Source organism: Trachinotus anak, unplaced genomic scaffold (genome assembly GCF_046630095.1).
Source record: "Trachinotus anak isolate AG129_WGS33_773 ecotype Australia unplaced genomic scaffold, CSIRO_AGI_Tana_v1 ptg000018l, whole genome shotgun sequence".
NCBI classification, from domain to species: Eukaryota; Metazoa; Chordata; class Actinopteri; order Carangiformes; family Carangidae; genus Trachinotus; species Trachinotus anak.
The window spans coordinates 983,297-1,010,784 of NW_027273869.1; the positions used below are offsets into that span (position 1 = coordinate 983,297).

At 41.9% G+C, this 27,488-nt stretch overlaps 2 protein-coding genes across 3 annotated transcripts in view; one reads left to right on the plus strand and one right to left on the minus strand.

Annotated features, from left to right (window-relative positions):
- The window catches only part of large1 (LARGE xylosyl- and glucuronyltransferase 1), a 129,219-nt gene that overhangs the window by 62,487 nt on the left and 39,244 nt on the right, over positions 1-27,488 (plus strand). The window lies entirely within an intron of this gene.
- On the minus strand, positions 16,592-22,135 carry LOC139635197 (E3 SUMO-protein ligase ZBED1-like; the record flags this gene model as incomplete). The annotated part of the gene is made up of 3 exons (XM_071502277.1): positions 16,592-20,717; positions 21,054-21,211; positions 21,385-22,135. Coding segments are annotated over 3 exons (1,074 nt in total), but the record flags the coding sequence as incomplete, so codon positions are not given.

Below are 27,488 nucleotides of genomic sequence, written 5' to 3' on the forward strand. Positions count from 1 at the left end.
ACTCCCCAAACATCCCCAAACTAACAGAGCTCACACAGAAGAATGTCAGCTGAGACACAGTTTAATTATCAACAACTCCTGTGCCTCACACACTGCACAGCAACAAGTGGGGCTATTTATGTAGCATCAAGATTATCATGCACATAGAGTCTCAGTCATAGTGACGTCATTACTAGTAAAACTTAACACTGAACACTGTCCTGTTGTGACTGCTATCAGAGGTTTTATTTGATTTTCTTTTAACTGACCAGGTCTTCAGCCACTGGGCCATGATTTTGTCTGTTGCCCGTGTTTTATAGTTAATAGGCTAATAAATTGTGAAATTTAGCACAGTTCTAGGGCAGGCTAACTGTTAGCTTCATCCTCATTTCCTTTCAAATGTCAACACTGATTATTTCTGACGTAGATCTTAAAATATGTAACTTGTAAAGTGGCGTAGCTACGTGAGTAGACACTATTGCAAAACTCTCTGTTGTGTTGCTGTAAGTCCAACAAGACTGTAAAACAGCAAATTTAAATAATATTTAGTAGTTGATTTAATAATGAAAACAAAACATACACACTAATAGGCTTTGTGGTCACTCAGACAGTTTAAGAAGCACTACATTTAAAACCTGATCGAGGGGTTGCTTGCAGACCGCTCTTTGAGAAAGGCTGCTCCAGATAAACTACGAGGGTTTATATCATATACTTACTCAAGAATTTTTCAGATCACTGGGGGGAGGAAGAAGACATTGAGTATAATTTTGAAAAAGTGGAATGGGAAGCACTGTGTATCGGCAGTCAGTATTTCCCTTTCAAGTTCTGCCCAAGATGTACAACTGGAATAGGAACACTGATACATATGCTCTGGGCCTCTATGTTCAATATGCTTCATGACAAATCTCTGATAGAAGTTAATAAAAACAAACTCAAATGTATCATAATTAGCCTCATCACAGCCAACAAACGTTAGCCATGCAGTGGAAAGATGAACTACTATATCCATCTGCAAGATGAGCTAATGAATTAGCATCATGTTTACCAAACGAAAAGATGATGTACAAAATGGAAGGGGAAGCCTGGAGAGTTCAAAAAGATTTGAGGATGGGTTTCTAACATTTCTGGAGACAGTCCACAGCATAGTACTCCTTTTATTTTCAAAGAATATTCAGAGTATTGAATCCAACTGTCATGTGCGAGTTAGATATGTTTTATGGTGTAGTCAAATTGATACAGATAGGCTATCTGTTCCTGATAATCTGCTTCTTTTTTCTTATTTGCAGTGGAAACTGCTTCTATCACAGTTACAGTGATCAGCTGTAAAGCTTGGGACACAATTGTTCCTATACAAATGCTGTTTAAATAACTCTCTTATAGTAATCAAGTAGTCAGTTTACAGCATTCATTTTGGGACTTTTCATACATGGCCACATATGTAAAAAAAAAAAAAAAAAAAAAATTAAACTTGTAGCCTACTGCAGCTGTCGTGTCCTCAGACTCTCTTCTAACTCATTTGTATGAGGTTTTTGTGAAATGACTGTCCCAGCCTGCTCTCCCAATATAAGTTCACTGTGTGTCTGTGTGTGTGTGTGTGTGTGTGTGTGTGTGTGTGTGGCCACATGGTATCTTCCCTGTTCATGTTTGGGACTTTGACAGTAGTTAATTATTGTCCCCACTCTCTCAGCAGCAGTAGTTGTGTTAACGTGAGTTAACGTACATACTAGGCTTGGAGCAGGAGACAGCCATGATCTAGTTTATGCAAACTTTGGTTATAATAATCATCTGCTTATAGTGATCAGTTTCATCCAGACAGACATGATTCCTTTCTCTTTGAACAGGTACTGCACAGATCAGGAAGAAATTAATGGTCGGATGTGAAGGGGTGGGTGGGATCTATGTGTGTGAGTAATGGTGATGGACTTTGTGGAGGGAGAGGTGGGTTATGGTGGGACGGAGGGGTTGGCTGATCTGCCACCTACATGATTATTTTTTTGTACGTTGTTGCATTATTCAGCTCAAGGGCTGTTATGTTACAAAACCAATGAAGAGAATTTTGATAAAAAAGATGGAGGAAGGCATGGCAGGAGGAAGGACTGAGGCGGTGGTGAGTCACTTCAAAGATTTATGGGTGGTAGCATCCTATATCGCAGCGGAGCCAGCAGGCGTTTGGATCAATCTTAATTAACAGCTGACTGTAATATAGCACCTCTGTCGCCCATGCCTTTTGCTGTTCAGTCTGGCTGAACTGTCTATACCCATTATGTTTAAGGCATTAAAACGATCCACTAAAGCACACTCCGTGACTCAGGCTTTAGCTTTGTTCAGATGACCAGCTTATACACAAGTTTATAAGGACAGTGAAGGAGAGCTTATTCAGTCAGCACTGTTCTTATTTCATCTGGTCAGTAACTTTATCAGCCTCATATAATGCTAATCTCTTCAAAACAGGTGTGTATTCACACATCAAGGAGTTTACAGCAACTGCATGTGGTCAGGTAGGGCCTATGTCACAAAGATACAGTATTTGAGACTGATCTTTAGTGTTTGTTGTGTTTTGCTTACACGCCGCAGAGAAAGTGAAGAGCAGTACAATGACAGCAAGTGAACCAGAGTAGTTCCATACCAATTTCTGAAGCTGTCTTGTCTGACTATTAGTATATATATTCAGATCTCACACAGTTGCAACATTTACCACACCTTACTCCAAATAAGGCTAAACTACAGTCTAAACATTCATGTGTGAAGATGCTATTGGACACCAAAATCTACATTGTCACATGTTCTTACCTAATTGATATTACATGTGTCTTGTTCTTTAACCTACTTAGCTCATACATGACACTAACTGGATTTGAACAATATCTTCTAAGTTTATGCTTTCCTTCTACCTCCTTATCTGTCAGACCTTGAGTATCCCAGCTATGGAGGATAACAGTGGCTCCATCAAGACACAAACCATCACAATAGAAGGTTTGTTATGGCCTGAACCCCCAGAGAGTGAGTGAGGACTAGGAAACAAGAGAAATCAGAATCAGAATCAGTTTTATTGCCAAGTATGTTTCCACATGCAAGGAATTTGTTCTGTTGATTGGTGCAATTGGAGGTATTCTGAAACACTGAAAGTGAAGAAAATTTCCTTCACACTGGCAACAGATAAGATCACACAACCCAACCACTCAGCCCCCAGACTGACTCTAAACTAAGAGTCATGGTTCCATAGTAAGTCAGTGACCTCTGTCAGTTGTGGTTGCTTGATCAGCCACCTAGAATTGACGGCAGATTGATCCTACTAAACAGCTCTGTGAAACAGATGAAATTTGACCAGTTTCTGAATTCTAACTGTTTGATCTAAGCAGTAATTAAAGCCTTCTTTCATCTGTAGACAGCAACTTGTCTTGATCTGTCCTGCTCCTCTCTCACTTTCTTTCATGTACCAACACAATTAGACAACTTCTCATCATCCTTTGTCTCCATTGTCCTCTCAAACCTTCTGTCTTGACTTTATTCAAACTCTATGTTTGTTGTTGTTGTCCCTCAGCCCAGAATTTTTCCTAAACTTACCCAGTGTGATACAGACTCTATTCTGTGACAAAGCATCTCAATTTCAGTTGGACATATTGAGTTCCTAAGCTTCTTATTTCAGTCCATCAACAGTCAACTTAATTACTTTGATGAAAACATAACCACAGAATGATCCTTTACAATTCAGTTTAGCATCAAATAAATTGTCCACCTTATTATTTCTTTGTCATTCAACCCTATCTCACAGTCCTCATTGGTGGGCAGTTGTCATGGAGATGAGTTGTGATGAAGTGATAACAGGTTATTGTATGTGGGGGGAGATGATAACCCTTGTCTCTGTTCTCTGTTTTTGGATGGTTTCTGATGTCAGACGTGAATGTCCTTGTTGATCTTTTTCAAGTCGTCCGCTGACTCCTGGTCCATGACCCTCAACCTCTTCCCAGTGGATGCTGTCAGTGGTTTTGGTCTGGTGTTCACTGACAGCTTATCTTGTTTGATTCTGGTGTTCATTCAGTATCTTGTCCATTGTCCTTGTTCTTTTGCCGCCACACTGGCAATAGCCAGAGCCGGAGTTGTTATGTTCTCGGGTTGTCTGGCTATCTGTCCACTCTTATGTTGGTCTCTCCCATTCTCAGTGACGCCTTGAGGGAACTTCAAAATTTGGCACAACTGAATGAACTGATTAGATTTTTTGTGGTCAAAGATCAAGGTCACTGTGACCTCACAAAACACATCTTCAGCAAGTGGCTGAAGCAAATACAGAAGTGCCAAAAACTGTAGTTCCTTGAATGACCACTAGAGTCTGGCTCCAACAATGAGTCCATCTCCATAGACTCCCATGTTACATTGTCCAACTTTACAGCAGAAATAAACATGTTTACAGCCTGGAACACAGAACAGTTTTAAAGCTTAAAGTTAAGCACAGTTGAGGGTGTGGCTGTTTTAAACGACAGGTGGATGAGCATATGATTGCCGCAAACTGAAATGCTCCAGAGTCTCTGCTCCACACACGCCCCACCTCTTTGCCCATTTTTGGATTGGCCAGGAGTAAGATGGAGTCAGGCACTGCCAAGATGGCAACAACGGAGAAGCTCACTCTGAGCTTCTAAACCACGCTTCAGAAGCCTGTGGGTGATGTCATGGAGGCTATGACCATCTTTATTTACAGTCCATTGGTTTTGGCCATAACTCTTAAATTCATAAAGTAATTATGAAACAATTTCACACAAATGTCTATTAGGATAAAATGATAAAGTGATGATATTTTATATCCAGAAAGTGAAAGGTCAACTTTACTGTGACGTCATAATTTTTAACACTTTTTTAACACTCTGGCTTTATTCAGTGGTGTAACTCAGGAAGGAGAGATTTTGACCATATTTCCTGAAACTTGGCTGGTTGGAAGAGGCTCACATCTGCGAGGCTGTAATTCTGGTTTTGTTGATGCAGTGTTTCTCACAGCTGTCACATGAGTCCTGTCTTTAGGGTGTACCAGCAGAGAGCATGCATTGTCTGTCAGAAATAAATCAGAAATTCAGTGAAAATGAAGAGAAATCCAACATTCAAGTATTCAAACTCCATGTAAACAGATAAAGCTGCAGTAGCAGCCATGCAGCAGACTCGCAGTCGATGTGAATACACATGCATGTTTTTCCACAGCAGATCAGCAACAGCAGCTGCGATGCACACGCCACACATCCAGTGTGTCTATGGCGTAAGGTTTTGAATGGTGTGTGGTGAGTGCTGAGTCCTTGTGACTTAAATACACTGGTTAGATATTCTGACAGTGCAGCCATATGTGGGGGTCCTTATGGGAGGCTAGTACTTAGTTACCAGTGTTTGTAATTGAATCATACAGTTCAACCGGAAAGTATTCACAGAGCTTCACTTTTTCCACATTTTGTTATGTTACAGCCTTATTCCAAAATGGATTAAATTCATTTTTTACACACAATACCCCATAATGTCAAAGTGAAAAAAGTTTGCTTGACGTTTTTGCAAATGTATTAAAAATCAAAAATCTTTTGATTTTTGAGTATTCACAGCCTTTGCCATGACACTCATAATTGAGTTCAGGTGCATCCTGTTTCCACTGATCATCCTTCAGATGTTTCTACAACTTGATTGGAGTCCATCTGTGGTAAATTCAGTTGATTGGACATGATTTGGAAAGGTACACATATGTCTATATAAGGTCCCATAGTTGACAGTGCAGGTCAGAGCACAAACCAAGCCATGAAGTCCAAGGAACTGTCTGTAGACCTCTGAGACAGGATTGTATCGAGGCACAGATCTGGGGAAGGGTACAGAAATATTTCTGCAGCATTGAAGGTCTCAATGAGCACAGTGGCCTCCATCATCTGTAAATGGAAGAAGTTTGGAACCACCAGGACTCTTCCTAGAGCTGGCTGCCTGACCAATCTGAGCGATCGGGGCAGAAGGGCCCTAGTTAGGGAGGTGACCAAGAACCTGATGGTCACTGACAGTGCTCCAGCGTTGCTCTGTGGAGAGAGGAGAACCTTCCAGAAAGGACAACCATTTCTGCAGCACTCCACCAATCAGGCCTGTATGGTAGAGTGGCCAGATGAAAGCCACTCCTCAGTAAAAGGCACATGACAGCCCACCTGGAGTTTGCCAAAATGCACCTGAAGGACTCTCAGACCATGTGAAACAAAATTCTCTGGTCTGATGAAACAAAGATTGAACTCTTTGGCCTGAGGAAACCGGGCACCGCTCATCACCTGGCCAATGCCATCCCTACAGTGAGGCATGGTGGTGGCAGCATCAGGCTGTGGGGATGTTTTTCAGCAGCAGGAACTGGGAGACTAGTCAGCGTCAAGGGAAAGATGAATGCAGCAATGTACAGAGACATCCTTGATGATAACCTGCTCCAGGGCGCTCTGGACCTCAGACTGGGGCGAAGGTTCATCTTCCAACAGGACAACGACACTAAGCACACAGCCAAGATAACAAAGGAGTGGCTTCGGGACAACTCTGTGAATGTCCTTGAGGGGCCCAGCCAGAGCCCAGACTTGAACCCAATTGAACATCTCTGGAGAGATCTGAAAATGGCTGTGCACCGATGCTCCCCATCCAACCTGATGGAGCTTGAGAGGTTCTGCAAAGAAGAATGGGACAAACTGCCCAAAAAGAGGTGTGCCAAGCTTGTAGCATCATACTCAAAAAGACTTGAGGCTGTAATTGCTGCCAAAGGCGCTTCAACAAAGTATTGAGCAAAGGCTGTGAAAATTATATTTATTTTAATTATAGTTATATTTTTGTTTTTTATTTTTAATAAATTTGCAAAAATTTCAAGCAAACTTTTTTCACTTTGTCATTATGGGGAATTGTGTGTAGAATTTTGAGGTAAAAAATGAATTTAATCTATTTTGGAATAAGGCTGTAACATAACAAAATGTGGAAAAAGTGAAGCACTGTGAATACTTTCCGGATGCACTGTAAGTTCAGTATTATATACATTCCCAACTTTCTCTTTCAAAAACAGTTTTCATTCACATACTGATTCCAGTCACTTCACTGTTGATTTTTTTCAATGCTGTTAAGTTACTGTAAGTGAAACACAAGCCTGTTTTAAACTGTCAAACTGTTTCCAAAAATGTTGGGACACTGTGTAAAATGTGAATAAAAACAGAATGTAATGATGTGCAAATCATTAGACAACAGAACAAATACAACATATCAAATGTTGAATTGCAGAAATTGTATTGTTTTATGAAAAATATCTGCTCAGTTTGAATTTGATGCCAGCAACACGTTTCAAAAAAGTTTGGACAGGGTCATGTTTACCACTGTGTTCATCAGCTCTTCTTTCAACGACACTCTGTATGCGTTTGGGAGCTGAGGAGATCAGCTGCTGGAGTTTGAAAGTGGATTGTCCCATTCTTGCCTGATATAGGACTTCAACGGCTCAACAGTTCGGGGTCTCCTTTATTGTATTATTTTTCATGTTTTCAGTGGGTGACAGGTCTGGACTGCAGACAGGCCAGTTTAGTGTCTGGACTCGGAGCCATGCTGCTGTAATACTCTCAGAATGTGGTTTGGCGTTGTCTTGCTGAAATATGCAAGGCCTTCTCTGAAAAAGACATTGTGTAGATGGCAGAATATGTTGCTCCAAAACCTTATATACCGTTCAGCATTAATGGTGTTTGAAATTAGAAATTTTGATTCATCAGACCACAGGACAGTTTTCCATTTCACCTCAGACCATCTTAAATGAGCTCAGGCCCAGAGAAGTCGGAGACGTTTCTGGATCATGTTTAGATATGATTTCTTCTTTGCATGGTAGAGTTTCAACCTGCATTTGTTGAAGCAGCAACGAACTGTGTTCACAGACAATGGTTTTCAGAAGTGTTCCTGAGCCCATGCAGTGATTTCCACTATAGAATCATTTCTGTTTTAATGCAGTGCTGCTGAGAACCTGAAGATCACGACCATCCAGTCCTGGCTTTCAGCCTTGTCCCTTTGCCTACAGAGATTTCTCTGGATTCTCTGAATCTTTTAATGATGTTATGAACTGTATATGCTGAAATCATAAATTCTTTGCAATTTTATGTTGAGGAACATTATTCTTCAACTGTTGCACTATTTCCCCACGCAGTCTTTCACAGAGTGGTGAACCTCTCCCCATTTTCACTTTCACTTCACTTTTTTGAAACATGTTGCTGCATCAACTTCAAATTTAGTAAATATTTTTCATAAAACAATAAAATTTCTCAGTGTCAACATTTGATATGTTGTCTTTGTTCTATTTTCAATTATGTATGGGTTTACATGATTTGCAAATCATCATATTCTGTTTATATTTACATTTTACACAGTGGCCCCACTTTTTTGGAAATGGGGTTATAAAGGTACATTGGAATCCCTATGCTGTTCTTCAGTCAGGGTGAAAAACAAACAAATTTACAATAGATTATAAAAAGAAACAATGATATTCACAGCACTGATAGTAAAGTTCTGGAGTGACAGTTACAGTGTAATACTGAAAAGCCTGTGTTCCTCCATCTGGATGGAAAGTGTCTGGGGTGATGGGGTCTCTGAGGATGGCCTGACCTTTGTTCCTGCAACTGTCAGTGTCTTGGAGAGGTTTCCATACCTCTGTGTGTTGTTTGCAAACCACACAGTGACTCCTGTGGTCAGGATGCTCTGATGAAAGAAAGCTGCTGCTGAGCTCTTTTGACTGTGGCCGTGTTGTTAGCTGACCAGCTCCCGATTCTGGAGATGGGTAGGCCCAGAAACTTAAAGCTGTCAACTTGTTGATGCTCAGGGGCTGCAGAGGAAAAGCCTGTTTCCTGAAGTCCAGGACAAACTCCAATCACCAAGTCAGTCCCTCTATAGATGTGGGGACACACAGAGTGTTGGACCCAGACAGCTGCCTTGAGGGTTTCCTGTGTTCAGCATGAGCTCCACCGAGTTACGCAGCCTCCCCACTTGTTCTCTGTCTGTCAGAAAGTCCAGCATCCAGTTATGGGTGGAGGTGGGCAACCAGAGGTTCCCATCATTCCCCCAGTTTCAGTGGTAGGCAAGCTGCCAAAGGTGTGTGGTTTTCAGGATGGTGGTTTATATAGAACTAAACACTAGCTTCCCCAGGAGCCTCATGGCCACTGATGTGAGTGCCACAGGCCAAACGTCATTCATGCAGATGGTATTCATCTTTTTCGGAACTGGGAAATAATAGCTTAAAAATACCGCAAAGGATTTGGTAGTATACCTGGAGGAAGTATTAAGTTGCAAACACCAAACAGAACAGATCAGAAAACAAGGAGGCAAATAAAATCATGTATCTAATTCCAGGCCTGCTTCGTTTACACTTAATGTAAAGAATTTACAGTATGTACAATTGGGAATCAATACATTTAATTCCCATGTTCTACTTTGATGTCTTTCTCAACAGACAGAGCTTTTCAGTTGCTCTCACACCTATTGTGTAGTGACCACACACACATTTCCAGAATTTTTTCTGTCTTGGGTCCAGACATCAAGCCCACTGTGAAAAGAGTGTGGACAGGTTTATAGAGCCTCATATCTTATTTTGAGTAAAAAAAAATTTTCTTTTTTTTTTTTTTTTGTGGTGGTGTGGGGGTTTGTTTGAGATGACAGGGAACCTCATCTGTATTCCCTGCATGCTTTGGTTGATGTGGCCCTACAGAATTCTGCAGAGCATGTTTGTCCAATCCACTGTCATTGTTGGCAGAATGAAGCCCATATTTCACAGCTGGTTTGGTCACATTGTCAATTAATTGCTATGTCTATTTTATAGATTTTTCTTTCCAGCTTGTCTGCAAGCCTTTTCTTTCAGCCTCTCTCCTGTGCTTTATACATGAGCCTGGCAGCTCTTAAGAGGGTGAAACACTGAATGTGTGCCACTTTTCTCCCCTCAGCACTGAGTGTATGTTCTTGCTGATGGGCTCCAGGGCCACTCAAAGATGGTGATGTACACCATTTATCCATCCATTGTTAGAAATCACTGGTGCCTTGAGAGTTAACCCTCAAATTCTAATCAGCAGATATTCTGAGGTTAGGTGAGCCCCGGGGAAATTAACACTCCACTCAAACCCTCATGTTTCATTTTAGCCTCATTCCCATGCACCATGGCCTCTAGGGAGTACAATCCATGACCCTTGCCACTTGACAAATTTGACATGTGTGAGTGTATGTACCAAGGGGGAGAGGGCAGGCAGGCTGAGGTCAGGTGTAGAGGTGGGGAGGAGATTGAACAGACTGTTGAATGTATTTGAGTTCATTCATTCTTAAACATCTCTCAGGAGCTGTGTATAAAGCCCAGGTCATTTCTCTTCACTAGGCATTTTTCAACAAAACCACAAAACCATTTACAGTACTTTCCATGCTTCTAGGAAGTGTTCATTTGCATTAAGGTGCATTTTTTTAATTAATCTTTGCACTGGGAGTTGTTGTGATATTTATATTAAGGAAACAATGGGAAGTTAGTTATTGCAATTTGGCAGCAGCAGCAGCAGTTTGGTTCTGAAAACCTGAGGCTTGTGATTGTTGCAGTTGTCTCTGTGAAGTGTGGTTATACATTGAAGGCCGCCAAAATAAAAGTGAACATCTCCAGTTAATGTAAAATGCATATCAGTGTGTGATAGTCATAACACATGCAGGGAAACGTTGCCAAAGCAAGACACACGTGGCAAAGAACTTCAATATACCTGCCCCAATGACTGCCAGTATCTGCCATTCCAAAATGTTTTTTTAAAGATATTTATGGCCATTTTGCCTTTATTGGACAGGACAGTAGTGAGTAACAGGAAAGGGGCAGAGAGAGGGGGAATGACATGCAGAAACGAGTCGGGCTGGTCAGGTGTCGAACCGGCGACTGCCAGCTAAGAGCATCCACACTTATGTGATACGCACCGTAACCACTCGGCTATCAGGTCGCCCCCATTCAAAACTTTTTTGTTACTATTGCAACCGTCTGACTACTTGTTGGAGCATTTACACATTGGTGTCAAACAGCCTCACCTAATTTGGGAAAACTTCAATCCAAGCTACAAACTGGTCACTGAATAAACACAAAATAGAGCAGGCTTGTTTGACAGGAGATTTTTTTCCTGTTAAATGCTATTTACACAGGGAAATAAAAGTCCATGTCCACAGGCGGCTCTCCAACACTGCTCCAGTGGAACCAGCTTTTGCAAAGTGTGCACCCAATCTGACAGAAAAGGAAAAATAGTATAATCAAAGCTATTAATCAACTTCAAGGGCTCCATACTTGTCTTACCCAGTACTCGTGTGTCATGTTGCCCATTCTGCCGATACAGTTTAGACAAATGGACCCAAATCATCTGTTGCTTGCAGATAGTACTTGTACTTGCATCACAAGGAAATTCTGGAAAAAAATCTAAACCAACCTGTTTCCTTGATAAGCGTTTTGGCTATTTCCATTCTTAGATGGACAATCCTTTGAAATGAGAAATCCAGTGCCTCCTCCAAAAAAATCATGTCTGCCAACATAAAAAATGGGTTTGGGATATGTGGAAGCGCACTAATGTGTTTTTCTGAACTGATGGTAGATTAACAGCACAACTGCTTAATTTACACACATTAACGCCACATGAAGTTCCATCTTTTTGATGTGGGTCAGGCAGCGTTTCCCTGCATGTGTTACAACTATCACCACTTAACATGGGCATATCATCTAAAGCAGAAACAGATTTTAAACATGTGACAAAGTAAACATGATGCATAGGCATCAAAAACTACAGTGATTGAGTCTGTTAGCGGTGTAACAAGGTAAATGTCAGCTTGGTGATTTTACTGCTGTAGCTCAGCAGTTCGAATCCTTCGCATGGGGCTTCATTTATTTGTATATTTATTTTTGACCAACAAGTTTTGTTTTATTATCTGTAACCTGATATTGACATGGATATGCATTTTACATTAACTGGAGATGTTCACATTTATTTATAAAAAACCAAGGCCCACAGGACTAAATGACTACAGACCCATTGCCCTGACCTCTGTGGTCATGAAATCATTTGAGCGCCTTGTCCTGTCCCATCTCAAATCCTGGACCCCCTGCAGTTCGCCTACAGAGCCAACAGGTCTGTAGATGACGCCGTCAACATGGCTCTCCACTTCATCCTCCAGCACCTGGACTCCTCAGGGACCTATGCCAGGATCCTGTTTGTGGACTTCAGCTCTGCCTTCAACACCATCATCCCGGCTCTGCTGCAGGACAAGCTCTCCCAGCTGAGCGTGCCTGACTCCACCTGCAGGTGGATCACCGACTTCCTGTCTGACAGGAGGCAGCACGTGAAGCTAGGAAAGCACGTGTCTGACTCCCAGACCATCAGCACTGGATCCCCACAAGGCTGCGTTCTTTCTCCTCTGCTCTTCTCCCTGTACACCAACACCTGCACCTCCAGCCATCAGTCTGTCAAGCTCCTGAAGTTTGCAGACGACACCACTCTCATTGGACTCATCTCTGATGGCGATGAGTCTGTCTACAGGTGGGAGACTGAGCGTCTGGTGACCTGGTGCAGGCAGAACAACCTAGAGCTAAACGCTCTGAAGACAGTGGAAATGATAGTGGACTTCAGGAAGAGCCCAGCCCCACCCACCCCCATCTCCCTGTGTGACTCCCCCGTGGCTACCGTGGAGCATTTTCGCTTCTTGGGAACCACCATCACAGAGGATCTCAAATGGGAGCTGAACATCAGCTCCCTCATCAAAAAAGCTCAGCAGAGGATGTATTTCCTGAGGCAATTGAAGAAGTTCAACCTGCCAAGGACTATGATGGTGAACTTCTACACCTCCATCATTGAGTCCATCCTCACCTCCTCCATCACCATCTGGTACGCTGCTGCCACGGAGAGGGACAATAACAGACTGCAGCGTATCATCCACTCTGCTGAGAAGGTGATTGGCTGCAATCTTCCGTCCCTCCAGGACCTGTACGCCTCAAGGACTCTGAGGCGTGCAGGGAAGATTGTAGCTGACTCCTCCCACCCTGGACACAAACTCTTTGAGACACTCCCCTCTGGCAGGAGGCTGCGGTCCTTCAGGACCAAAACCTCTCGCCACAAAAATAGCTTCTTCCCATCTGCTATTAGCCTCATCAACAAGGCTAGAGAGCCCCACTGTTGCTGATCAATTGCACCAATCACCAGAAAAAATTCCTTGTATGTGAAAACATACTTGGCAATAAAACTGATTCTGATTCTGATTCTGATTCTGATTCTGATTTCAGCGAGGTCTTCAATGTATCACCACACTTCACAGACACACAGGTAGATCTACTACAGTGAAAATGACGAATCTGCGAATAGTGAGCACAGGAAGGGAAATGTGTCAACAAATATCACCAGATGACATGAACACCAGTTAAACTGGAACAACAGCTCTTCACGGAGGACTTCTTCAGAAACCGTCACGGTCAGAGCTTTATTTTCACAGGTTATTTCTGTAGTTCTCACTTGATGAGGCTGAACAGGGGCCAGCTTGTGAAGGTGGATCAGGTCTATCATCATCTTCTGGTTCAGGATCGGTCTCTGGCTCAAACCGATAAGGCAGAACCAAACAATAACAGCCACCACCGTTTGTTTACATCAGCATGTGAACAGAATGTGTAGTTGCCATGGTAGTTGCTAGCAAAATGACCAATCAGGGACTAACAGAATGTTTTACACAGAGGGTGAATAGAGAACAGTACAGGATGTACATAAGAAGAAAGATAATGTCTTTTTGTAAATCTATTTTAGCAGACACCAAGAATAAAATGATGAACACTAAAAAAGGCTGTAATAGGCCCTCTATTTATTCATATACACCCATCTTTCCCTAACATTACCCAAATTGTTATTTTAACCTTAACCATTTTTCCTAATCCTGGCCAAGTAGTTTTGTACCTAAACCTAACAATACTTCAATCATACCTTTGGCAGTCACTAATTTGGAAGGCAGTTGCAATGAGAAACAACAAGCTGTTCTTGCAAATATAAAGGCATGCATTCTTCATTCATTCATTCATTATCTATGCCGCTTATCTGTACACTGTAATACTGTCTCACACATTAGCACCTGCAGTCAGTCAGTTTTATCTCTTTACCACTGACCAGCTCCACAGGAGGTGTTTGGGGTTAACAGCCTCAGTATTTTTCACACAAACTGGGTCATATGATGCTGTTTGATCACATCTAAGGGCTAAAGTGTGTCTACCTTTGCCAAATGGCCATGCTGGAAGGTGGAGTGAAAAGCCTGCTGTCATAGCCTCCCTTCGAGTTTGTCCCACTGTATCTCTGATCTCTTTCCAAGAATTCTGTCTTCGCTGTGTGTGTGTGTATACTCTCAACATGGTGAAATGCACCACCACAACTTTGTCAGAGTGTCAGAGTGTGCAGAGGCCTGAAAGGATTTTTGAAACTGGGGCTTATTTTCCCTTGTGTGTCTGTGTAGTTTGTTTGTGGTATTATTTATAATAGCAATCTAATATGAATACAATACTGACAATAAATACTGATACAAATATACTGTTCTGCATATTGTATATATATACTGATCACATTGCAGCAGCCACTTAGTGGTTCTGGGTATACTCTTCTTGCTCAATAGTGGACCAGTTGCAAAGATTTTTATCCCTATCAATCATTTATACAAAAAAACTTAAGGAAATATGGCTCAGGTTCAAAAATGAAGTCATCCATTTGTGGCCTTGCTCAAGGGAACTGAAGGTATGAATGAGGGCCCAAGCACTGTTCTTTAACTCAGTCCCAAACTGAGGTATCTCTATGACAACTGAGCGAACTACCTTCCACTAGTGAAGACTGTGCAGGTAAAAGCTGCGTGTCTTTTGCAAGAAGAGGAAATAAGAAGAGGCCGCAAAATCAGTCTGTTACAATATGTTGCATAGCACTTTGCCTTTTGAAGGAACAAAAGGCAAAGTGGGCAGATTTATTTGCTTGCAGTGCCTAAATAAATTCAATGCATAGTAAACACTGTCCTCAAAGCTGTGTTTTTGAGAGGTCCAAGTGTATGGAAGGATTTATGTTAGGAGGAACGCAGTGTTTCGACCAAACATGACTCATGAATAGAATTCATTATGCATACACAGGCTCTTTGTGTGCATGATGGATGTGCATGTCCCTCTGTGTTTTTGTTGCTTTTTCTCTACATCTGACACACCCATGCATACATTTAACTAATATGCATGTGAGCATTTTCATGTGCGCCACACTATGACGCTATGCACAATTTGCTATTTACACAACCTTGCATTGATAAACAGACCAGTAATTGCTTCTAACTGGGCACAAGGATTATCTGTGGGAACTGGTGTGTCAGATCTCAGACATTGCAGAGGACGGTGCATGGAGTCAACAGACAGCTTCCAAGAAGAAGACCATTGATCACAAAACTGCAGATTAAACTTTGCTGAAGGATATGAAAAGAAACCTGAACAACCAGCACATTCTCTGATCCAAATAAATTGTTTGGATCAGATGGGGTCCAGCATGTTTGGTGTGGACCTGGCCACACCAAACATGCTGGACCCATGCTGTCCATGCTGACTGTCCACTGGTCTCTCTGACCAAGGTCCGTGTTGCCCAGGAAAAGTCTGTTAGTGCTCCTGAAAAACAAGTTCTAATCACATCTCAAGGATAATGAAAGCAAAGGGATGCACCTGATGCATCTGACCAAACACAATAAAGTGCACACACACACACACACACACACACACACATATATATATATATATATATATATATATGTGTATATGTATATGTATATATATATATATATGTACTTTCTGCTTCGTGAGGTGTAAAGTCTGCACTTTGCTGAAGGTAATGTAGTCAGGCTCAAACTGTTGCAAAATGATTCTGCCTCTAATCATGTTCAGAGAGTTACAGTGAGATGGAGCATGTTGAGGATAATTTGATTTATCCTCAGGTCTGCAGTTAGTCATTGTTCTGGACAATGGCAGTTCAGTCCACTGCCATGGTGACTGCTGCTGTTTCTCATCACCAAGGCTCAGTGAAATGAAAGGCTGCCAGCTACTTGTGTTCCTCAAATCTTTTAGTGTGATCACATTGTTAAATATCAGTCTTTAGGAGCTGATGACACCTTGACAATTCTGTCAAAGAATCCATTTTACCAGCAGTCATGCAGCTTTTACTTTCTTTGTTTCTTCTTTGTTATCTACAATTTACCTCAATTTTCTTGGTTGATATAAGAGTCAACGGAAATTGAGGCAGAGAGAGGAGAAATACACATACATAAGAGAAGCAGAGCCTTATCAGTGAACAGGGACTTGGCTTGATATCATTTTGATTGACATAAGCAATAATTGCCCATTACTGGTGCAATGAAGTCTTTCCACAAAGCTGGTGAGCTGGAACAAGCCCCGTTCACTGACACAGGGATTGTAACCCATCTAGCATCCCTCCGCCTCAGGACCCGTACTGCTGTGAACTGGAGCTTTTCCCTCTCAGTTGTCTGTCCCTGGTGGTAAAACTCATTCACAGGAGGTCAGTTAGATATAGTACTGTACCACACCATCTGCTGATTAAGCTGTCAATGCTGCTATGCAGTTTTAACTGAGGAACTTCCCCTCAGAAAATGATTGGTCAAGGAAAACTCACATACTGTATACTGCAAAGTACAGTAAGTAATTTATTTAACAAGGTGCTGTCTTCAATGATCAGCTGTGTCAATACTCCTGCAGCACTTGTACTGTAAAGAGCAACTGTATTGCATACACCATTGAACTTTTTGAGATGGAAGGTTTGTGAAAGTTTGAAACTTGGAGAGAGAATGACAAAAGATGAGAAAACAAAATATCCAAACTTGGATTGGAAGGAGTGTCACACATCAAAGTGAGGGCCAAAACACAGTTCAGTCTGATTTTCTTTTATGTTGGGATCTGATGAAACTGATTAATTACTCCTCAATATTTCACTGTCTTCAAATGCAGTTTCACAAGAGGACTTAATTTGTTGAAATCATTCTTTTCCCGAGGAGTTGTATAGGGTCAAGATTTTACAATTTGTCTCCTCTGGAGTTAGAAACTCTTCAAGTTTGAGTTGGGTATTAAAAACCCTCTTTGTCTTACTGCCCAGCAATGTGAAGAGTAAAATCAAAAGGTGTTTCTGTCAGGTGGTTTTTAGACATTACATACCACTCTGGTATGTTGGAAGAGCGGTACACAGCCTGTCATTACACACCAGGAGTATTTCAGCCTCAAGTCTGGGCAATGACAAAACTGACCTACAGACAGATTTGTAGATCTTCAGTATTACAGGTGTGTAACATCTAAACAAACAGCCAATGTAATAGTCTCAGGTTTACCCTGAAGCTAATTCCACTTAATCATAGCCATTTAGATCATTTTGTAAGTATATATTTTCTGATAAATCTTGGACACATGTACAGATTCATGAACAAATCTGTGTCCTTATCTGCAGATGTGTTCACATGTTAATGAATCAAAATACAAGCAGACAAACTAAGATACAGTTCACAACTCTCCACATTTTGGCCCCATAAGCAATGACAGATGACTTATTATGTTGTTTAGGTTGGAGGACCAGTTCCAAGAAATATAGGGAAAATGCATCACAGAAGATGATCCCTTTCCCTGAGATGCTCCATGACCTTTCCTTTTGTGCCACCTTAAGACTAGTGTGGGATTTCCAAATCTCAACTATGACTGCAAGTTTTTCTTATTATATAAAAGTCATACTCTATGAAATCTGCTGACCATTTTCATGCTCCCCAGAGACTGAACTCTTTTGATTTTAATAATGTCATGGCTTTCCTACAGCACCAACTGTAGAATAAACTTTAGCTTATAGCCTATAGCTTTTTTCACTTAAGCTCCATTAAGGCTCTGAGAAAAGCTAGATATATGATCCAAACTTTTCATATCATGTGGTATAACAAATGCTGCACCCTCTGCAGTATCAAGACATGGAGTTATATTTTTGAAATAATACATACTGATATCAGAATTAAAGGTTCTCATATATTTGCTAGTAAGTCCCAAAGACAGTTCTCAGGCCAGTCTCCAGGTAATCCAGGTAATTGAAACAGAGAGAGAGTTTTAAGTACCGTCATCAAAGCTACAGGCACTCTCTGCTCAGACAGACGAGGTAGATTAACCACGGGACAACCACCGGGCTCTTCAGTGAAAATGGAGGTCAGAGCCACTAAGACTGTTGACACTAGAAAGACTATGGCACTGTTATGTTACAGCTGTGTAGAAATATGTCAGCTCCAACAACTACTTTCAATACAAACATATACCTATAAGCTAACCTAAAGCACTTTTACATTCACTTGAACTGCACATAACATATTTATTCAGTCAGTGCATGTTAGCCGGTTTCTTAAGCCCCTGGTCACTGTTGGCTTTTTAAACCTAAAAGCACTTGAAAAGCAAAGACAGGAGAGAGGAACAAGGGGGAGGACAAGAGAAATTGCATATTATGCAAGTGATTGATGATGGAAGACTTTGCAGATGAGGTGGCTCTGTAGATTGTCTCCAGAGTCTAAAAAGTGTTGAATTATGGAAATGTTCTCCTCAGCTGCTCATAAATTAGAATTAAGGTTCATGCCTGAACCTCAATTCTCCAAGTTTGTGATATTAAAAGGAAGTCCTACTCACTGTAAATTTTATTCAAATTTATTCTGTAAAAATTGTCCTAATCTACAGGGAGAATTTCCAGAGCATGAATGTTGTGATTTTTCCAGATTTTTAAAAGGATGGTGATGAAGGTATACAGAAGATATATGCAGGAGACCCAGTTCAAACCTGTTCTCCTACTGCAGTTAATATGCAAAATGGCATCCATGCTAATACCACAAGTACCATCATGACAACACCCTGTACTGCATCATGACATCATACTTTCCCTCAATCCCCTGCCACCTGCAATCAACAGAACTAATGGCAGAGGATGCTTTGGCATTGTAACGTCCCAACATCCTGTCCTTGAATTAGGAACACTTAAGTGTATTGCATTTTCAAGAGCATGAGATGTCATTTCACTCTTATTCAGCAGTTCAACTCTCATGTGACAGAAACGCTTTTTAGCTGATCACTTGGCATTCAAGGGCTCTGGGACAGAGAAAGTCAGCTGCTACGTCATGGCAGCTCACTAACTAGCCTCTTGTTCAACCTGTTGCTTTTTCCGTGTGGTTTGGTGTGGTATCTGTGGAATTTAAGAAACATAAATAGGAAACAAAAATTGTGGTTTGTTCATTCACAAAACTTAATAGGTCATTTTCACAGAAGACACTGAAGGGCTGAATTCCATTTAGCTGCTATAGTTTCATGGTCCTGGTATTCCTGCTACCTCACTGTCATGACTAATAGGAACACTTAGAGCAGAGCAACACTGTTGGCACAGTTAGTAACACCTGTGCTTTTCCTACTGCGACAAGTCAAAATGTCTGTTGAGAAAAAAGGCCGATCCATTATTAAGTAATGTTACGTTAGATGTAGAACTCAGATGATGTTGTGCAGGAGGAGTCCAACTGAAATGAAATTGCATGTTTGTGTTTTTTTCTGCTGCGGCACACAGACCTCCAACATGAATTGTAGGGATGTGAATCTTTGGGTGTCTCACAATTCGATTCAAAATCGATTCTCGATTCAACCGATTCTCGATTCAAAATCGATTCTCGATTCAACCGATTCTCGATTCAAACGATTCTCGATTCAAAAATTTATACAATGCATAGTCTGTTAAGGCAAATTATGGCATCAAAACAATACAGTTTGTATAAGATAATGTGATTTTTAAATAAACTGATTCCAATGATGTAATCACACAAAGGCAAACTTAAGACAAAAGGCAACATTTATTCATGCTAAACAAATAAAAACTTACTTACTGTACAAGAAATAACTTGCATAAATACAATTGCCTAAATAAAAGCTTAGGCCAGCTGCCCCTTTCTTCCAGAAGTAAGTCTCAATTCTCAGTGACTACAAGAATAAGTTAAGGCATACAAAAAATAAAGCTTCTGTTAATAAATAAAATTGCCTAAATAAAAGCTTAGGCTGGCTACCTTTTCTCTCTCATAAAAGGTGCCCATTTCAAAATACACAACAATGAAACTGGTGTTTTCTTTGATATTTCAAAAATAACATTGTACAAATAACACTGCAAACTTTAACTGCTATTTTGTGTGATTTCTCAACAAATCACATAACAAGGGTGAACACATCTTGGGCTTGGTGTGTATGGATTACACAGTCCATAATTGTCCATGTGGGATTACTGTCCATCAGGAACATCTAGGTTCTTTTGCAGAAAAAGAAGCTCATCTACATGCTCTGGACTGAGATTGCTTCGCTGTGCTGTCACAATATCTCCAGCGGTGGAGAACACTCTTTCCGCTGCTACACTAGTACCAGGTATGCATAGGTAGTGTTTAGCTAATTTGGCTAGTAGAGGGAAAGCTGTCTCATGGTTCCTCCACCAATGAAGGGGGTCTTCTGAGAGAGAGAGTGGATCAGCCTCCAGCTGGTGCTGGCAGATTTAGGTGCCAGCACCTAATCAAACAGGCCAGAACCCTAACCTAACCCTAACCCTCACCCCAGTTAATGTCTTGCCCAACAGATTAAACAGCGCAGATGATTTTTTAGGAGCAGGGCCTTCTTCTGGATCTGACTCTGGATCCTTCTCAGGATTGTTCTCAGCCTCGCCTGGTGTCACCTCTTTCTGCAGAAAAAGTCAGCAGTCATATTAATTATCTTGCTGTTTTTATCCTTCATATACAGTGTTTAGTCATTTTGTTATTGCACTGTATTTTCATTGTGATCTGCTAAGGGACTAGATGCAAATTAACTTGAAGCTGCAATCTGGTGTGGTGCATCAAATGGTAGAATTTATGTTTGAGCTGTACCCTGTCAATTTTTAAATAAAATGAAATGAAAATGAAATCTATATGCACCTTATTACTTTAGTGACATGTTGTAACAGTGTATTATAAGTTAAACAATATGATGCTACTATATACTTTTTTTTAATGTGTTTTTTAAAGAGTGGACTAATTACCTGAAGTGCTGCAGCCTCTGCTATCACTTTGGCAGAGATGTCCAGCTGTTCATCTTTTGCAAGAAAAGGCAGTGCTTTGAACCTGGGGTCGAGTGTAGAGGCTGTGTAAAGAATGGTCTTGTTCTGGCCTGTTTGATTTCTCGGACGATTGGTGTGTCATTTTGGTGTGCGTCCGTGTCCTGGAGCAGCTGAGCATGCAACGGAGCGATCACTGACAGTGTGGGTGTGGGGTCCTCCGACATGATGCTGGTTGCGTCTTTCATAGGCTTGAGTGCTTTAGCTACTTCCTCAGCATTTGAAATGTCCGCTTCGCTCAGTGTCTAGATGTCACCTGAGCTACCACACCTCCTCAACTGTGGAGAGCGGCACAAATAGCCGCCTGCTGCTCCAGAAATCGTTCGATCGCTATTCCAGCGCGTAGGCGCGTCACTTTTCAGCTTGTGTAGCTGCAACTGCAGGAGCCTCTGTTTTTCCTGCAGGGCATGGGTGGCGATGCTGCTGCGGTGGAAAAATCCGGTGATGCGCCTAATCCTACCAAACACCGAATTTAACTTCATAGCTCGCTGAGCGGCGAGGTTTAGAGTATGTTCGAAACACTTGATGTGTGTCGAATTGTCCATCTGTGCCGCAGCAAGCATATTGGCAGCGTTATCTGTGACAATCACCAAATTCGCTAACTTTAGCTTCCATTCATGGGCGACAGAGTGAAACAACTCATTCATGTTCACAGCCGTGTGGCTTTCATGCATCGCCCTCGTTTGTAAAACACGAGACTCAAGCTGCCAGGCATCCGTGATGTAATGAGCGGTGAATGTGACGTAAGCCTGGGTCGCTCTGGATGTCCAGGCATCACAGGTCAGAGCTGTTCTGGTTGCTTTGGCCAGGGCTCCCGCCACTTTTGCCTTTGTTTCATTGTAAAGCTCAGGTACTGCTTTCTCTGTAAAAACCTGTCGTGATGGTATGACATACTTTGGTTCAGTGGTCTTGATCATGAATTTAAAGCCTGCGTTCTCGACTACGCTGTAGGGACGCAGGTCCTTCGAGATATAACAGGCGATGGATTTAGTTATTTTTTGGCCCGTTCAGAGTTGGCTGGGAGCTTGTTGACAAATTGGTGTCGTGTACGTTGGCTGGCTGCTGGAGGTGACTGTTGTTCCGCCGTCGCTCCTTTTAACTCTGGGTGGTGACGTGCGATGTGTGCACGGGCATTTGTAGTGTTTCCAAAGTACTTCACCTTCGTTTTGCAAACCTTGCATTCTGAATGATTCATGTCGAGCTGCTGTGTCCCAGGGAGATAATAAAACCCAAAATGAGTCCAAACTCCTGCCTTCATTGAAGATGGGACTGGCTGAATTTGTTGCTCCTCCTCCATGGCTCCTGCACCTTCACAGTAGAGTTGTGCCGCGTCTTTTTTTTTTTTTTCCAAGTTGGTGCAACTCTGTGTACGGAAGCCCGTGGGGGCGCGCAGAGAGACAGGAGAACGTTAATAAAAAATCGATTTTTGAAGTTTTTGAATCGATTCAGAATTGTGGATGATTAGAATCGCGATTCTTATGTGAATCGATTTTTCCCCCACCCCTAATGAATTGTATTTCCTGTGCTCTTGTTTGAGAGAAAAATTTAATCCAAAGGGAGAGATGTGTTTTGGTTTTATAAAGGCTAATCCATACAGTGCATCCAGAAAGTATTCACAGTGCTTCACTTTTTCCACATTTTGTTATGTTACAGCCTTATTCCAAAATGGATTAAATTCATTTTTTTACCTCAAAATTCTACACACAATACCCATAATGACAAAGTGAAAAAAGTTTGCTTGAAAAACAAAAAAAAAAATCGCATGTACATAAGTATTCACAGCCTTTGCCATGACACTCATAATTGAGTTCAGGTGCATCCTGTTTCCACTGATCATCCTTCAGATGTTTCTACAACTTGATTGGAGTCCACCTGTGATAAATTCAGTTGATTGGACATGATTTGGAAAGGCACACACCTGTCTATATAAGGTCCCATAGTTGACAGTGCAGGTCAGAGCACAAACTAAGCCATGAAGTCCAAGGAACTGTCTGTAGACCTCCGAGACCGGATTGTATCGAGGCACAGATCTGGGGAAGGGTACAGAAATATTTCTGCAGCATTGAAGGTCTCAATGAGCACAGTGGCCTCCATCATCTGTAAATGGAAGAAGTTTGGAACCACCAGGACTCTTCCTAGAGCTGGCTGCCTGACCAATCTGAGGGATCGGGGCAGAAGGGCCTTAGTCAGGGAGGAGACCAAGAACCTGATGGTCACTGACAGTGCTCCAGCGTTGCTCTGTGGAGAGAGGAGAACCTTCCAGAAGGACAACCATTTCTGCAGCACTCCACCAATCAGGCCTGTATGGTAGAGTGGCCAGATGAAAGCCACTCCTCAGTAAAAGGCACATGACAGCCCACCTGGAGTTTGACACTAGGCACCTGAAGGGCTCTCAGACCATGAGAAACAAATTCTCTGGTCTGATGAAACAAAGATTGAACTCTTTGGCCTGAGGAAACCGGGCACCGCTCATCACCTGGCCAATGCCATCCCTACAGTGAGGCATGGTGGTGGCAGCATCAGGCTGTGGGGATGTTTTTCAGCAGCAGGAACTGGGAGACTAGTCAGCGTCAAGGGAAAGATGAATGCAGCAATGTGCAGAGACATCCTTGATGATTACCTGCTCCAGGGCGCTCTGGACCTCAGACTGGGGCGAAGGTTCATCTTCCAACAGGACAACGACACTAAGCACACAGCCAAGATAACAAAGGAGTGGCTTCGGGACAACTCTGTGAATGTCCTTGAGGGGCCCAGCCAGAGCCCAGACTTGAACCCAATTGAACATCTCTGGAGAGATCTGAAAATGGCTGTGCACCGATGCTCCCCATCCAACCTGATGGAGCTTGAGAGGTTCTGCAAAGAAGAATGGGACAAACTGCCCAAAAATAGGTGTGCCAAGCTTGTAGCATCATACTCAAAAAGACTTGAGGCTGTAATTGCTGCCAAAGGCGCTTCAACAAAGTATTGAGCAAAGGCTGTGAATACTTATGTACCTGCTATATTTTTGTTTTTTATTTTTAATAAATTTGCAAAAATTTCAAGCAAACGTTTTTTACTTTGTCATTATGGGGTGTTGTGTGTGAAGCGCTGTGAATACTTTCCGGATGCACTGTATGTCTGTGCATTAACCAGTCAGAATGATGTTCATTGTCTATGTAGATGGAGAACTTCTTCTCTCATTGTTTGACAGTGACATGGGTCAGTGAGCAGCTTGACAACAAGAGCCACAGACTCTGAATCACAACCTAGAAAGCAAATGCCTGCTTCCTATCTACAAAGACACATGCCCCAAATAAACATGCACTCTGTTAAAATGCACTACTAACACCAGTTTGCAGACAGCTTAGCAAGTTAGTGGGGTGTCTGGAAAGCCAAATAGTTAAGGAGCATATTGATGTCCCTGGTTTGATTCCAGCTGTGGACCTTCATTACATGTCTGACCTCTTTCTCTCTCTGCCCATGTTTCCTGTCTCTACTATAACTATCAGGTTAGCTGATCAGGTAGTGAGTTGTATCACACCGAACAGCTTGAAAAAAGCAGTTGAGATGCTGTGGTGGTATGGCCTGGTCCTTACTTTTTGACACCACTGCTAACAAAGTCTGCGCTTGGCTTTGTCAGTTTGGCTCCAGCTCAGATGTCAGACACACACCAGTCTGCCCACTCAGAGCATGCCTGATATCCTCAAAGACCTTTTCCCTGTAGTGAAAAGAAAATATTTTATTAAAATGTGCCATGATTCTTGTAACTACCGTTTAGTCGTACTATATACCTGTGGAACTCCCTCTCATAATACACTTTACCATTACATAAAACCTCACATAACAGTAACTGACACAAAGGGCCACATACTGCAGTACAGGGGGATAGATGTCATTGGTTTTGACTTTTCTCAGTCAGGCATGTCCTAAGGTTTACAGCATGAGCCTTCTCTCCCTGTTCCTCAGTATGTTTCAAACTTGATTCAAACGCCTCAGACTTTTAATCAGACTGGCCAATCACAGCTCACACACCAGCCAACCCCAACTGTCCTATTTTCCTGCTGACTATACAGTACAAATTACATTCATAGGAAATAATACTGCATTTACTTAAGCTCAGTGTCCCTAGTCGGCTCAGTGTCCCTAATCGGCACTTCTGTGCAGTGTAGGGTTGCACATCTCTCTGTGATAAACGATTCGATATGCATCTAGATACACAGGTTACGATTCGATTCAAAAACGATATCCTTTTATTACAGACCGATTCGATACGAATCGATTCCATACAGTGTAAGAACGATAACCGGGTTACAGGCCGGACTCAGTTATAGTTGAACCCGCTGACACAGTGAAGGTCATTCATCTATAAAATAATAAGGCGGTTGTTGTGAGCGGATGACAAGCTGGTGAACTCCAGTCAGGATGAGACACTGCTGCTCACACATCACAGAAACTATCACACAGAAGCTCAATGACTTAAATTAAATTACCTGAAGAAACTGTTACAGAGGAAGCTATGAAAAATCATATCGGGGTCTTAGTGAATCCAGTTATGCGGCGAATATATCGATTAAAAACAACATTCCTGAAAAAAGTGTAAGAAGTGACGAATAAATGCGGCAAAAAAAATCACAAAATCAATGAACCTTGATGTGTGTAGAAGAAAACTCTCCTTTGTTGTTTATTCACTTTTCACACTAACTTGTTCTCGTCCTGACGACGCTAGCAGTAACCTAGCAACCATGCTCGTTCTCGAGACACAGCGGGACCGTGGATAGAGTGCACGTACACAGTAGTGACGTCACTCAGAAAAAAGACTTTTCTGGGCTTTTTCTGATCTTTGAAAAACTTTTACACAGATTAAAACCCCATGGCTTAAAAATATACATTAGAAAGATTGATATTTGGCTGTGTGCACAGCTGGAGGTGTCCTGTTAAAAGTTTTACAGGCCTCTCTTTTACTATTGCGCTCTATGGAAAAATGCTTTTTGGGCCGCAGGGGGATTTTTCGCTGCAATACCACGAGTGGCCACTGGGAAATATTGGCTGCGAGGCTGAGCGGCGGCGACGTATCCAGGTCTTATAATACATCCATGGTCGTCCCTTGTTTATCACTCATGCTAATACCAGCTAGGCAGCTACAGTGTTTCGCGGGCAGCCTCAGCTCTCGCGTTGTTTTAGAGACCTGGCGCGTGTGTAATGCTCATGCCGCCAACCGATTCAAAGTCTCTCAATACCCGATCCATGACTCTATAACCGATTCATCTAGGAATTCATTGATAATTCGTATCGATTGAGGAGGCTGCTACCGATGCAGCCGTATCTCTCACTTGTTGAACCGAATATCCGGTCGCATCGGTTTATCGTTCACAACCCTAGTGCTGTGGTGATATTCAGTGCCAGTGCAGTTAAAGTAGTGTCTCCTTGTAGTAGAGAAGTGTGTAGTAAGAGGTAATGGGGAAAAAAAACATTGCCATTGAACGTTAAACAACATTTACATTGAATGAAGTTTGGGCTTTTGTTGAATTGTGTAGCGACAAAGTAAGATTTCTGGCACAACTTCCCCTACTTCCAAGGTGCATGGACAAGGAGAAAAGTCCAAAGAGGTCAAAGTTCCAGCAACACTATGCTGTAAACTGGAGAACTTTATTTCATGTCACAACAAATTGACACATTTTGAGACATGGTCTCTTTTGTACAACCCTTTTGGTGCATCTCTCCAGGCTATGAACTAAACATGGTGGCACCCACGTCCCCTATTGGACATTCTTCAACATCCTGAGACAGTGATTGGCCTGATGATCATAGGCCCTACCCATTTTTGAAGAAGCCCCATAGGCAGATATGTATGTGCTCACATGATTGGCTGTTTTATATTTTTTAAGGCTGTCAGCATTAATTTGTTAATCTTGATGAGATTAAGAACCAAGCCTAACGCGTTATTTTTTTTTAATCATGTTATTCGCGTGCCGCCAAAGATTCTTTATTTTACACCTTTACTGGTGCTGTTAACAAAGATTCTAGAGCATTACGTTCTAGGATCTTTGGCTGCTACTATTTTTACCCATGGACACACCCTTACTTGTTGTCAAGCTGCCACGGACACTTCCTAGTGAACAAAGATTTTACATGGCAGAGCAAGATACTTCATGACAAGTCATGTCTATGGGAGCAAAAGGGGGGCGGTTCCAGTCTGTATAAAGGGGCGTGTTGGGAGACCTAAAGTGTTTCAATCCAATGCCTGAATCGTCGTTGGTGAAGATCGAATGAGTTGGAAAATAAAAAATAACTTACCCAGAGTTCATCTACAGATAAATAAATGATCAGACATCTTCATAATTACACATCAGACATGCTAACATTAGCTTCTAGTTCAGACAG